General features: G+C 40.4%; 8 protein-coding genes and 1 non-coding gene across 9 annotated transcripts; 7 read left to right on the top strand and 2 right to left on the bottom strand.

Moving 5' to 3' along the window:
* Positions 1-140: 140 nt before the first annotated feature.
* On the top strand, positions 141-1454 carry ENO2 (phosphopyruvate hydratase ENO2; the record flags this gene model as incomplete). Its single annotated transcript, XM_018132545.1, has 1 exon — positions 141-1454. The coding sequence occupies one exon, from the start codon at positions 141-143 to the stop codon at positions 1452-1454; it is 1314 nt and encodes a 437-aa protein (XP_017988174.1).
* Positions 1455-1657: 203 nt separating this feature from the next.
* Positions 1658-2068, top strand: CTR2 (low-affinity Cu transporter; the record flags this gene model as incomplete). The annotated part of the gene is made up of 1 exon (XM_018132546.1): positions 1658-2068. The coding sequence occupies one exon, from the start codon at positions 1658-1660 to the stop codon at positions 2066-2068; it is 411 nt and encodes a 136-aa protein (XP_017988173.1).
* A 438-nt stretch (positions 2069-2506) lies between these two features.
* STB5 (Stb5p) lies at positions 2507-2998 on the top strand (the record flags this gene model as incomplete). Its single annotated transcript, XM_018132547.1, has 1 exon — positions 2507-2998. One exon carries the CDS (start codon positions 2507-2509, stop codon positions 2996-2998), a length of 492 nt encoding a protein of 163 aa, XP_017988172.1.
* Positions 2999-3216: 218 nt separating this feature from the next.
* AW171_hschr53109 lies at positions 3217-3287 on the top strand. Its single transcript has one exon. It is a non-coding gene; the product is annotated as a tRNA-Gly (tRNA).
* Positions 3288-3737: 450 nt separating this feature from the next.
* Positions 3738-5222, top strand: AW171_hschr53108 (lipase ROG1 family protein; the record flags this gene model as incomplete). The annotated part of the gene is made up of 1 exon (XM_018132548.1): positions 3738-5222. The coding sequence occupies one exon, from the start codon at positions 3738-3740 to the stop codon at positions 5220-5222; it is 1485 nt and encodes a 494-aa protein (XP_017988171.1).
* A 20-nt stretch (positions 5223-5242) lies between these two features.
* On the bottom strand, positions 5243-5737 carry TCA17 (Tca17p; the record flags this gene model as incomplete). The annotated part of the gene is made up of 1 exon (XM_018132549.1): positions 5243-5737. The coding sequence occupies one exon, from the start codon at positions 5735-5737 to the stop codon at positions 5243-5245; it is 495 nt and encodes a 164-aa protein (XP_017988170.1).
* Positions 5738-7170: 1433 nt separating this feature from the next.
* On the bottom strand, positions 7171-8307 carry GLY1 (threonine aldolase GLY1; the record flags this gene model as incomplete). Its single annotated transcript, XM_018132550.1, has 1 exon — positions 7171-8307. One exon carries the CDS (start codon positions 8305-8307, stop codon positions 7171-7173), a length of 1137 nt encoding a protein of 378 aa, XP_017988169.1.
* A 597-nt stretch (positions 8308-8904) lies between these two features.
* Positions 8905-9315, top strand: IES6 (Ies6p; the record flags this gene model as incomplete). Its single annotated transcript, XM_018132551.1, has 1 exon — positions 8905-9315. One exon carries the CDS (start codon positions 8905-8907, stop codon positions 9313-9315), a length of 411 nt encoding a protein of 136 aa, XP_017988168.1.
* Positions 9316-9641: 326 nt separating this feature from the next.
* GTA1 (Gta1p) lies at positions 9642-12029 on the top strand (the record flags this gene model as incomplete). Its single annotated transcript, XM_018132552.1, has 1 exon — positions 9642-12029. The coding sequence occupies one exon, from the start codon at positions 9642-9644 to the stop codon at positions 12027-12029; it is 2388 nt and encodes a 795-aa protein (XP_017988167.1).
* Positions 12030-12144: the final 115 nt, after the last annotated feature.

Raw genomic sequence — 12144 nt, 5'->3', positions numbered from 1 at the left:
TTTTGATGGAATGTGCAGATTTAATACTCTTAGATGCATTATAAATTTGCGTTTTAATTTTTTCTCTCTTATTTTTTTCTTAGTACTTCATAGTGACAGGGATTAAACTCAGTTATCTACAAGTTAATTAAATATACGACATGGCTATTTCTAAAATCTACGCAAGATCAGTTTACGACTCACGTGGTAACCCAACTGTTGAGGTTGAAGTTACTACCGAAAAGGGTTTGTTCAGATCCATTGTTCCATCTGGAGCTTCCACTGGTGTCCACGAAGCTTTGGAATTGAGAGATGGTGACAAGTCTAAGTGGTTAGGTAAGGGTGTTACCAAGGCCGTTAACAATGTTAACCAAATCATTGCTCCAGCTTTGATTTCTGCTAACGTTGATGTCAAGGACCAAAAGAAGGTCGATGAGTTGATGTTGACTCTAGACGGTACTCCAAACAAGAGCAAGTTGGGTGCTAACGCCATCTTGGGTGTTTCCATGGCTGTTGCTAAGGCTGCTGCTGCCGAGAAGAACATTCCATTGTACCAACACTTGGCTGAGTTGTCCGGTGCTTCTACCGAGCCATTCGTTTTGCCAGTTCCTTTCTTGAACGTTTTGAACGGTGGTTCTCACGCTGGTGGTGCTTTGGCTCTACAAGAATTCATGATTGCTCCAACTGGTGCTGAGAGTTTCTCTGAGGCTTTGAGAATGGGTTCCGAAGTTTACCACAACTTGAAGTCTTTGACCAAGAAGAGATACGGTGCTTCTGCTGGTAACGTTGGTGACGAAGGTGGTGTTGCTCCAAACATTCAAACCGCTGAAGAAGCTTTGGACTTGATTGTCGATGCTATCAAGGCTGCTGGTTACGAAGGCAAGATCGACATTGCTTTGGACTGTGCTTCTTCCGAGTTCTTCAAGGACGGTAAGTACGACTTGGACTTCAAGAACCCAGAATCCGACTCCTCTAAGTGGTTGACCGGTGAACAATTGGCCGACCTATACGCTAGATTGGTTCAAAAGTACCCAATTGTCTCTATTGAAGACCCATTCGCTGAAGATGACTGGAGTGCTTGGTCTCACTTCTACAAGAACGCTGGTGTTCAAATCGTCGCTGATGACTTGACTGTCACTAACCCAACAAGAATCGCTGCTGCCATTGAAAAGAAGGCTGCTGACGCTTTGTTGTTGAAGGTCAACCAAATCGGTTCTTTGTCCGAATCTATCCAAGCTGCTAACGACTCTTACGATGCTACTTGGGGTGTTATGGTTTCCCACAGATCTGGTGAAACCGAAGACACCTTCATTGCTGACTTGGTTGTTGGTTTGAGATCTGGTCAAATTAAGACCGGTGCTCCTGCTAGATCGGAAAGATTGGCTAAGTTGAACCAATTGTTGAGAATCGAAGAAGAGTTGGGTTCTAAGGCTATCTATGCCGGTAAGAAGTTCCACAACGGTAACAAGTTGTAAGTTTGACACTACATACGGCACCTATAAAAGTAGGTTTATTAAGTAAAATCCATTAAGTAACGAAACGAATTTATCTGACTTGATATATGTTGTTTAGCATTAACTATCAAAGAAAGGTAGCAGATCTCCTTTCAACGATTCCATCACCTTTAGCATTTCGCTCCCTTTAAGGTTATTAGATATAATTACATTGTTCTGAATCAATGTCTAGTGGTCACCCATCTGGAAAAGCCCATTCATGCGGCATGAACTCAGCCTTCACCTGGAGTTACGATAACTTGTGTATCGTTTTTCCCTGGTGGCACCTTTCAAGTAAAAATGATCTACTTATAGGATGTCTCGGTGTAGCCCTTTGGGCCTACCTATATGAATATATGAAATACTACATCTACAACACCCAGCGCCACAACGCCAGTAACGTATCTTCGCGTTACGCAACATCACTCTGGTACGGGGCGCAAGTTGGAGTCTCATTTTTACTAATGTTGGTTATGATGACTTACAATGGTTATCTTATGTTGAGTGTTGTAGCAGGTGCGATCCTAGGGCATTTTCACTGGGGCTCTAGAGTCTCCCATACTCACATCGCCGACTTGTCTCTAGCCTGTCATTAGATATTTTTTATATTATTCTATGTAGCTACAAGCTGTCGTCTATCTCTCAATCGGAGCACTTTTATGTTGCAAAATCAGCTTTATCAAACAATTCACTAGGATAGGATAAAACCTTCAGAGCAAGGTCTTCCTATTTATCTGTCAAACGGGTGCCTGCTGAAATGGTTTTACCATTGTAAGATAGAATAATAGAAAACTGTACTGATTAGTAGTTCCTATTCCTGTTAAATAAGCGATTTAAAGAAATTCACTTGTAATAAGCCTCTACACCGCGCTAGTTACTGATTATATTGGCAGCAGATTGTCTAAATTAAACTGTCATGTGTCACCTCACCCACCCCCACAGAACTAACTATGATTTGCAGCGTCATGAACTTTAAAAAGATATAAACTCAATCATGCGGACTTGCAGCTGCTGCGGCATTACTGCATAGACCAATGCAACCAAAGATGTCTGAGGCGCGGACCGTAACGAGCGTTCAATTTAACGACGGTCTTAAATATGCATCTTATTCCTGCAGTCGATGCAGAAGACTAAAGAAAAAATGCTCTAAGGCCATCCCCACCTGCTATTCTTGTCAGAAAGCTGAAGAAATATGTGTATATCATGGAAGAGCTCGAAGAAGGACCAAGAAAGAGCTCGAAGAAGCTCGAAAGCGTGGCGAGTTTGTGCCAATTCCCAGACCAAAGAAGAAACCAAACTGGGGCTCCTGTGATCTTGCATCCAACGTTATCCCTCCTGCAAGAATAGGTTCATTCAGCACTTTACGTCAGACCAATGCGCTTCCATTTCCATTTTACGGGTTTGGTAAAGATATGATTGATAATGCATCGGCAGCTGCACTAGATTCATTCATGAATATTTTAAGTGCGCTAGGCACACAGGCATCGACACATTCAACCAATTCTAATGAACATTCCCACGGCTAGAGTTCGTCCATATTGAAGTAACCGTAATTAACAACCTTGTTAGAACCGGGACAACAATTGCTATCAATTCTTTTGCGTTATGTACTGCACTTCATTTCTTATAGCCTATCATTAATCGACTTTAATTGCTCGTGCGGCATATCTGGTGTCAGTGTCACTCTCTGGGACAATAGCGAACTTGACACTACCTCTCAGTTTTATTATGATGAATTGTTTTCGCGCAAGTGGTTTAGTGGTAAAATCCAAGTTTCCCATACTTGGGCCCCGGGTTCGATTCCCGGCTTGCGCATCTTTTTTGTTTTCACAAAAACCATCAACGCCGCTTGTTAAGGACCAAGTGGAAGACAAAGGTAGACGCTTTGTCGACCAGCAGTCTGCAATGAGCAGAAAGTAACTAGCAGCTACGCACAAAAAAGCAGAACTGCCGTGCTTTTGGCTTTAGTAACAGCACCCATACACCAATTTTATAGTTAGTCGGTTTTACCGTAGATAGTCTTGCAAGCGTTAAAAGATTTCATTAACTTGCAATTTCATATAAGTCCCATTTACTGATCATCTATTATTTTAGATTTTAGCTGCAGCCTTCTTGGACATTTTCAAGGGTCGCTACGGGAGTGAAGGATTGCAATAATTCTTTTGTTATAACCAAAAATACCACGTACAAGAGGTTTTATATTCTACTACACAAGTGCTTTACTAGGTTAGTGATATATTGCAAAGCGTGCTTTAGATAAGAATTATGGGGAAGATTCATCTAATAGTGCTTGTTCATGGTTTGTGGGGTAATAGTTCCCATATGGACTATTTAGTGAACGCGCTAAAGCAGCTCTCGGTTAACAGTAAGGAAAGGCTTGAGATTTATTCCACGCAGTTAAACCAGGGATACCGAACGTATGATGGGATTGATATATGTGGTTACAGGGTGGCAGATGAGATCGAGGAGCGGCTTGTCGTTCTAAACAGCGTACCGACAGACGTTGTCACGAAGTTCTCTTTGGTGGGATATTCAATGGGAGGACTTATAGCTCGGTATGCGATCGGGATCCTTTATGCAAAACAGAAATTTCAGAATTACAAGCTTGAGTTAATCAATTTCACTACTTTCTGTTCACCACACATAGGTGTATATGCGCCCGGAACGAATATAACGGCGAAAATATTCAATAATGTGTGCCCTATGCTTGCAGGGAATACTGGTCAGCAGTTATTTTTGAAAGATAGGGTCCGCCAGGTTGGTAGCAAGCCGTTGGTATATATTATGAGTATGGAGGATTCTGTCTTTTACAGGGCCTTGGAGTTATTCAAACACAGGTCGTTGTATGCAAATATTATAAATGACAATCGAACTGCGTGGTGGACATCGGGGATTTCAATCAATAACCCTTTCTTCGACATTAACATTAAAAATGGGGTATCTAGACTCCAGTTCCTACCTGGATATGGGCCTGTTGTGGATAATAATAGCAAGGTGAAAGTTGCATATGTTGGAAACCATTTAAACGATACCACCTTGTCATCTGAAAAAGAGAGTAAAAGGCTATTACACGCCTTCGTGGCCGATGTTTACGGCTGGTTCGCAGTATTAATCAATTTGTTGATTTTTACGCCATTATACATTGTTTATTTGCTCGCTTCCAATACCGTTCACTCGTTTAACTCTGCAATTAGAGTTTCTAGGTTTCTGAAGAGGTATTCGAACAAGTTGATGAAAGAATACTTCGATTCTAGTTACTCAGTGTCTGTCTGCAATAATGAATCATTGTTCAGAAATGACATTAACTGTCTATATAACAAACCATCGGCAGCAACGGACTATGAAAACCAGATAGCGCAGTCGTTAGATGAACAAACAGACACTTTAATCCAGAGCGTGTTGCACGCTGTTGAGCATAAGAACTTACTAGGCGCCAATTTGGTGGAGGGATCAGAAACTGGTGATTTATTCCCAGCAACGATAGCTGAGCTTGAGACAAACGTCATAGAAGAAATGCCATTGGGTGACAAAGACAAGGAAATATTACGTCCTTGCAAAATAAACATCGGGCCAATACAAATAGAGATAATAAAATCCTTGAACAAACTTTCCTGGAGAAAGTTCCCAATATACATTCGCGATACCCCTAACGTACATTCCTGTGCAATCGTTCGCCACAATGACCCTAGTTACTGGGAAGGCGAAATTGTGGTTAGACACTGGTGCGAGCAAGTTTTTAAACTCGACTGAAACGATTCCAGCCCAAATCCTTAGACACTACCTTCTTTACTATTACTATCATGACCAAATTCTCTCTTGAATGTTTTTTTTAAAACATCGACCAAGTTATCCTGACTGTTAACAAACGGATTACACCTGCACTTAACCGTTAACTTTCTTATCTTTTCAAACCACGCTATTACTTCATCATCCTGTACATCAGCGTCAAAACCAAGCACAAACTTCATTCCTGTTTGTTTAACGAGTTGTCCATAAACCTTCCAGCCTTCAAGTTCAAATAATTGCTTGATATCCTTCATTCCAGGTACGCCCATAGCATTATACAAGTCACTTTGAAACCAGTCCAATGATGTATTTGTCATTACGTTTGATTTAAGCTCATTTTCCACAGTTGGGAGTGTTGGAAACACTATTAGCGGTCCATCCTGTGGGTCAATCAAACTAATGAAAGTGATTTTGGTAGAAGACATTTTATCTGTGAGTGTTTTCAATCCTCCATGACATTTTAATGTATTAGATGACATGTCAAGATATCATTTTTCACCAGGCATAAAGACTATATATGCGGTGTCTTGATGTACAATGACACTGTATTCTTGAAAGTTGTACGTTCCCTAATTAAGGCTTAATTGACAAGACAGAAACACCTTGCGCTCAGTTTACGGACTATATTCTTCCTTCTTTCCTTTAAATCCATTGAAGTTTCCACCAGGTGCTTTTAGTGTGTTAAAACGGCCATGTTTCAATAGGTTTACTTGTCTTACAGTAACGAACGTAATATATATATATACACACACATATATATATGTTTCAAGTATCAAGTATATATATTATTTATATATTCCATATTGTAAGCACTAGTATCTGGCATAGGCAGTGTATCTTGATTAACTGAGTTCTGTTTGCGCGAAATTTCGCGCCTACGAGACTTACGTCGGACCGCGGAATGCATTAGGACCGCAGATGCCGCCGCACATTTACCCCAAGACATGTGCATGTAGGTCTTAATTATAATCTAGAACGTTGGGGATTACAATAAGTTGATGCCATACATGATAAATACACTCAGGTGTTATTTCACCGGATATAGAAGGACAATACTATATATTTTATATTGTAGTAATCGTATACTACTTCCTAGTTGTGATATGGTACTTTATTATATTCAAGCAATGCATGATTTATATTGCATTATGGATAATATAATTATCCTTTAGACAAGAATTAGTTTTTAGCTTCGTAGTTATTTGTAATGGTAGATAATTAAAATTTTAATATTAGTAAATACCACCATGTGGATCCAACCTAGAGGGCAAACATCGTTTTAGTCGTGGTTCTTAACTACGGTATCATTATAAGTCTAGCTCTATAACTAGTTCTGCCTGACATGAAAGCAATTACAGGATCAATCCAGCACAAGGTAATAGAAACCCTAATTTACGTTAAAATATATATAGGACTAAACCTAATGTTTATTATAGATTAGTGGAGGAAAAAAATGGCTGCAACTGAATCTTAATGTCCAGTGAAGTGTAGGCCATAAGTATAAATACGCCTAAAATGTCCCAAAATAAAAACCTCCCGATGTAAGACCTAAGAGAAACTCGAAGAGTATACACAGAACCAAAAGAATCATACCTTAGTCAACTGCAAGTAAATTCCAGTTACTTGTCCCTCTGTAATAGGGTGAGCATCTGTAGCCCAATGACCCTCAAACGTGCTAGAGATTAATAGACAATCTCTAATATCCCATTTGAATTCATGTCATAAACACGGTTTAAACCAGAGATTGAAGTGTCCAATTATCATATATTATGTCCTCAATGCATAATACCCATTAAATATAACTAACCAACCCCAGATACTCCGAAATAATGACCAAAAATATATGCTTAAATTACTCAATGCCAAATGCCAATAATTTTACTAATGTAGTAATGATGTAAGTGAAAATCCCTTAATACTTATAGGTCTTAATCTCTTCAATAGTGTCAACAGATTCACTACGGTAGATTTTAGTAGGCCCATTGTTATCGAAAGGATGTTCCTTAGCATATTTAGCAGTCTCCAAAATGGCACGCTTAATCTTTTCTAGCGATTGTTCCGAAACCTGGTAGTGGAATGAAACTCTACCACCCATTAACTTGACACCGTGCTTCAAACCCTTCTTAACAAGTACATCAGGGTTTATCTTAGCTTTTTTAAGATCCAAAAATACAAAGTTAGTCTCTGCTGGGGATTCTAATTCAATGCCATTTTCCACACAGAACTTCGCAAGATCATGGGCCATCGAGTGTGATCTCTTCATCTTTCCTTTCCAATCACCCTCAATAGCAACCATAGCCATACGACACATCATACCAGACTGTCTGATACCACCACCTTGCTGCTTTCTGAAGTGGTTAGCCTTCTTAATGAACTTATTAGAACCAACGAGTATAGATCCCATTGGCGCACCCATTGACTTAGACAGACAAATAGAAATAGAGTCGAAGACCTCACCGTATTGCTTCATTGGCACACCGGACTCACAGGAGGCATTCCAAAGTCTAGCACCATCACAGTGTAGTTTTAGGCCGTTTTCCAAACACCAAGCCCTAATACGAACTAATTCCTCAAGCGGGTGAATTATACCGTGCAAGGTATTTTCTAGCGAAATCACTCTGGTTGGAGCACCGTGAATATCACCATCATCTGGAATATAGTTCTCCTTAATGTCTTCAAGGGTCAAATAATTACCATTTGAGGGAACCACAGGCGTAACCATGGCCTGTGATAAGATAGCCAAACCAGCAGCTTCGTGAGTGTACACGTGAGCTCTGTAATCACATAAGATGGAGTAAGGAGGCTGGTGTAAATGAGTTCTTAGAGCAATCTGATTCGACATAGTACCTGAAACGCAGAACATACCGGCTTCCATACCAGACAAATGGGCAACGTGTTGCTCCAATTTCATAGTATCGACATCTTCTTGGTAGACAGCATCACCAATAGTAGCACTCATTGCAGCTTCCATCATCTCCCTTGTAGGAGTGGTGAAAGTATCTGAGCGGAGATCATTTTCTGCGGAAGTATAAGGTTCTGGGAGTTGCATTTCAGTAATAATTTTTAAGTCTATAGTTTCTTGCTTCTGTGAGTGCAGGATAATGTATAAGAAAAAGTGCTTTTCTTATTAAAGACAGGTATTAGCGTCTAGTAGTAAAAAAAAAAATTTTATTTTCTTTGGAGTAGACTGACCGGGTTCCATTTTATAATAATCCTATAATTTGCGCTTCCTCATTTTGCGCTTCCTGATGAGCATGGTAGTGCTTTTCTCTCGAGTTTGGTGTTAACTACTGCACACCGAAACTTATATATTACATAATCTTTCTTATGTAAAAGCCTATTGCTATGGTTTTTCTGACAAACTCCTCGTGGGCCGAGTTCCGTCTTAGTCGAAAAGAAACATTATTACTAAAAATGTTTTCGTGAATCTTCTTTGCAGGAAGCACTTGATGGAATTGGGTAAAACGCCGCCCCAACAAGCAGGGTAGCTTACATAAATGTTCTGAGCGGGAACCGCCGGGGGTCACGTGCCAGTGGCGATAGTCTGCCGTTCATCCAGCAGTGTATAATGTTGTTACAAGACTAAACCAGAAACAACGACGTAACTGTTCAACCCCAATAGAGGCATAAGTTACAAGGGCACGAGATGGAGAACAAGATAGACTACCTTAGGACAATTGCAGCGCAAAACGACATCTCGGGGAAGAAACTGAAATCACGTGCATGGAAGAGGCCTGTGCGCAGACATAAACCCACCAGGCAGTTGCTTACAGACGAGTGGAAGAGATTAACGAATGAGCCCGGCACGAAAGGGCCTGCTGAAAGTCCCAAGGACAATAGAACTCGATTGACATATTTTAATGTTCAAGCTCCACCTTCACAGTACCCAACGAAGCACTATTGCGATATAACAGGGCTAAAGGCTCGTTATAAGTCTCCAACCAATGGTTTACGATTTGTAAACAGTGAGGTGTATTCTCTAGTGATCAAGCCTATGACCCCTGGAGTTGACCAGGAATACCTAAAACTCCGGGGTGACAATGTCGTTTTAAAGTGATAAAAGGATTAATGAAACATGTAGGGTATATATATATATATATATATATATATATAAGGTAGGAATGCTAAACAAGATTAGTTATTTAAATGTTACAGCGGAACGAGCTGGCTAAACTTATCACGAGGTAAAGTAACGTCTAAAAGATCGCGAGCTGGAAGCTAGCTACGCTCTTGGAATAGTTCCTGAAGGTCCGAGAGTTTAACGGTCCCGTGAAATTTTTCATATTGTAAAAACTAAAAGTTATCTAAGAACTGTATATAAAGTAATCATCTCTCGAGTCGCCAAAGCAAGCAGTTTTATTAGGATCCGGTATATGTGCTCAAATGGCGGTCTACTCTGTGATCACCATAATAGCAATTACCTGGCTGCTGTATAGGCTTGTCCAGCTATTGAGCATTCCGGTTTCAGCCTTTGTGGAAGCACTAAATATTGATATGTCCTGCATTACTAAAGTTACGATTGATAGAATAACTCCAAATAGCATTTCAATTCGATGGGACAATGAATCTTTTCGAAATAATAAAAACCCGATAACCTCGCATTATACAGTGTTCCTAAATGGACGCAAAATCGGAAGCTTTCCAGATAGCCCCCGTTCATTGTTTACATGTTGCTCGATAAAAAATCTCAAGCCACTAAATCGGTATACGGTGGACATTATTGCAGTTAGAAAGGATGGTTTTGTTAATAAGTTGCCACCTTTGCATATTATGACCTGCTCGGAAGAGTTCCCGGCAGTCCAGGAATGTGGCATCGAACAATTGCGGCAGTTGGATTCCAGAACGGACACAAACCCTGTTATCGGTAGCCTACCGTCCAATAAAGGAGATTCATTTAAGTGGGAGCCTTTAAAGTTGAAGTCTAGCACATCAGTTTTGAATAAAGGGCTCGCGTCCGCATATTCGTCATACACAACATTAGAAGATCTAAACGAGCTCACCATTGAAGATTTAAAAGATATCTTTGCATATGCACAGAATGACCTACAAGACGTACTGAAACAGCGGGATTATGTTGCTCTTGACCTGCAAACCGCTAGAACTGAACTTCAGTCACAGCTTCAGAGCTTAAAATCCAGATGGAATGATGAAAGCGAAGTCCGTAAATCATTGAAGGCGACGTTAAAATCCTTGGAGAACAATAAGGTAAATAACGACCTAAAGAAGGATAAATTGATGAAAAACATTGAAACGGTATCCAATCGCTTGAAAAGAATGAAAGCAGAGATGGAACAATGGGAGTTAGAGCTACAGGAAAAACTAGATTCTGGGAACTTACTAAGGAATTATCTTTCTGACAGAGAGCAATTGTCTGAAAGCATAAATAGTTCAAAAGAGCGGCTACGGAATATACAGAAAGATATTGCAACTATCGATCACCGTACGAAGGAGCTAATCTCATCGCGGAAAGCTTGGAAGACTATTAATGATGAGCATCAAGGGTCAGCAATACCCTTAATGAAGAGGCTCAGCGATTCGAAATTTTTCCTCGCTGGTAATCTGACTAAAGAGTTAGAGAAAGCACTTAAGCTATTACCTCAAGATTCCCCATTGGCCATTTTTCTTGCAGAAGAACTAGGAAAAGACCGGACAATTGAATCGGACTGGGAATCCAAGAAAGCCCAGTTTACTGAACGTATAGGTTTTCTAATAGCATTACGTGATAACACAATTTTGAGATACAAACAGTATAGAAACTCTTTGACAGCTCAGCCATACCATCCATTATCTACTTCTATTGCGGAGCGCACATCGAGTCCAGAGACCCCAATGCAAATGATTGTTGCACCTCAGCTTGTATTACACGACCCGTCTACATACCCTGAGACAGATAAACTATCTCAGGTTCCTACACAACCTGTAATCAACCATTTTGCACAGCCGGCTGCTTCTGAGTATACTTCCTGGAATCATCAATGGACAGCGTTTGAGCAGGACTCTATCGAAGAAGATGCTGCGTTCGAACAAGATGATACTAATCATTTATTGTCAGGGTTACAAAGCATTATATCAGACTCTGATTACCAGAATGGTGTTTCAACATTTAAAACATTCACCACTGATGAACTAGATAACTATTGGAAGCAGACAGCCACTCATGAAGACTCACATCACAATGATCATGGTTTCATTTACAACCAAACTATTAACGGCAAAAAGAATTTCTCCCAGACCCGCTTCGTTGTACCGCAAGTGACTGATATTAGTCCATCAACTTCTCTGTCATCATCGTCGGTAATATCTCCCGTTCAGCAGCTCTCGAATTTGAAACCCGAAGATTCATCTCTCGATCAAATGAAAATACACAGAGCAGCAAGTGCTGACAATAGTCTTTTACAGCAACCTGGATATGATTTGAATGCTGCACCTGTTGCAACTGGCGTACCTGGTCTAACTGGTACAACTGGTGCACCTTCCAATCCGAGAATTCAAAGAGAAAGATCTAATTCGAGTTTATTACCTGTTGCAGTAGCTGAATTGCCATCATCTTCCGAACCTAGGTTCTTTTCACCGAATTTTGGGATATGGTATGAATCCAATAATGCCTCTACTCAGTCTTTAGGCCAGAAGCAAACACCAAGGCCCCCGATAGAAGCTTCGGGCAAAACACTTGAGCACTCACAACAGCCGTGGACCGCAAATTTCAAGCACCATCCTCACACTTACAATGATATTGTGGAAGTTGCTGGTAAACCCAACCATAATGCTTAGTAAGATCTTCATATCTATACCCATTCAAAGCTATGAGCAGCTGTAGCAGTATACTCTTTCTTTTCAGGGTTGCAGCGGTATTGAAGTGATTGTTACTTGAATCAAAAAAAATGCA

Source organism: Eremothecium sinecaudum, chromosome V (genome assembly GCF_001548555.1).
Source record: "Eremothecium sinecaudum strain ATCC 58844 chromosome V, complete sequence".
NCBI classification, from domain to species: Eukaryota; Fungi; Ascomycota; class Saccharomycetes; order Saccharomycetales; family Saccharomycetaceae; genus Eremothecium; species Eremothecium sinecaudum.
This window is presented reverse-complemented; position numbering and strand designations above follow the sequence as displayed.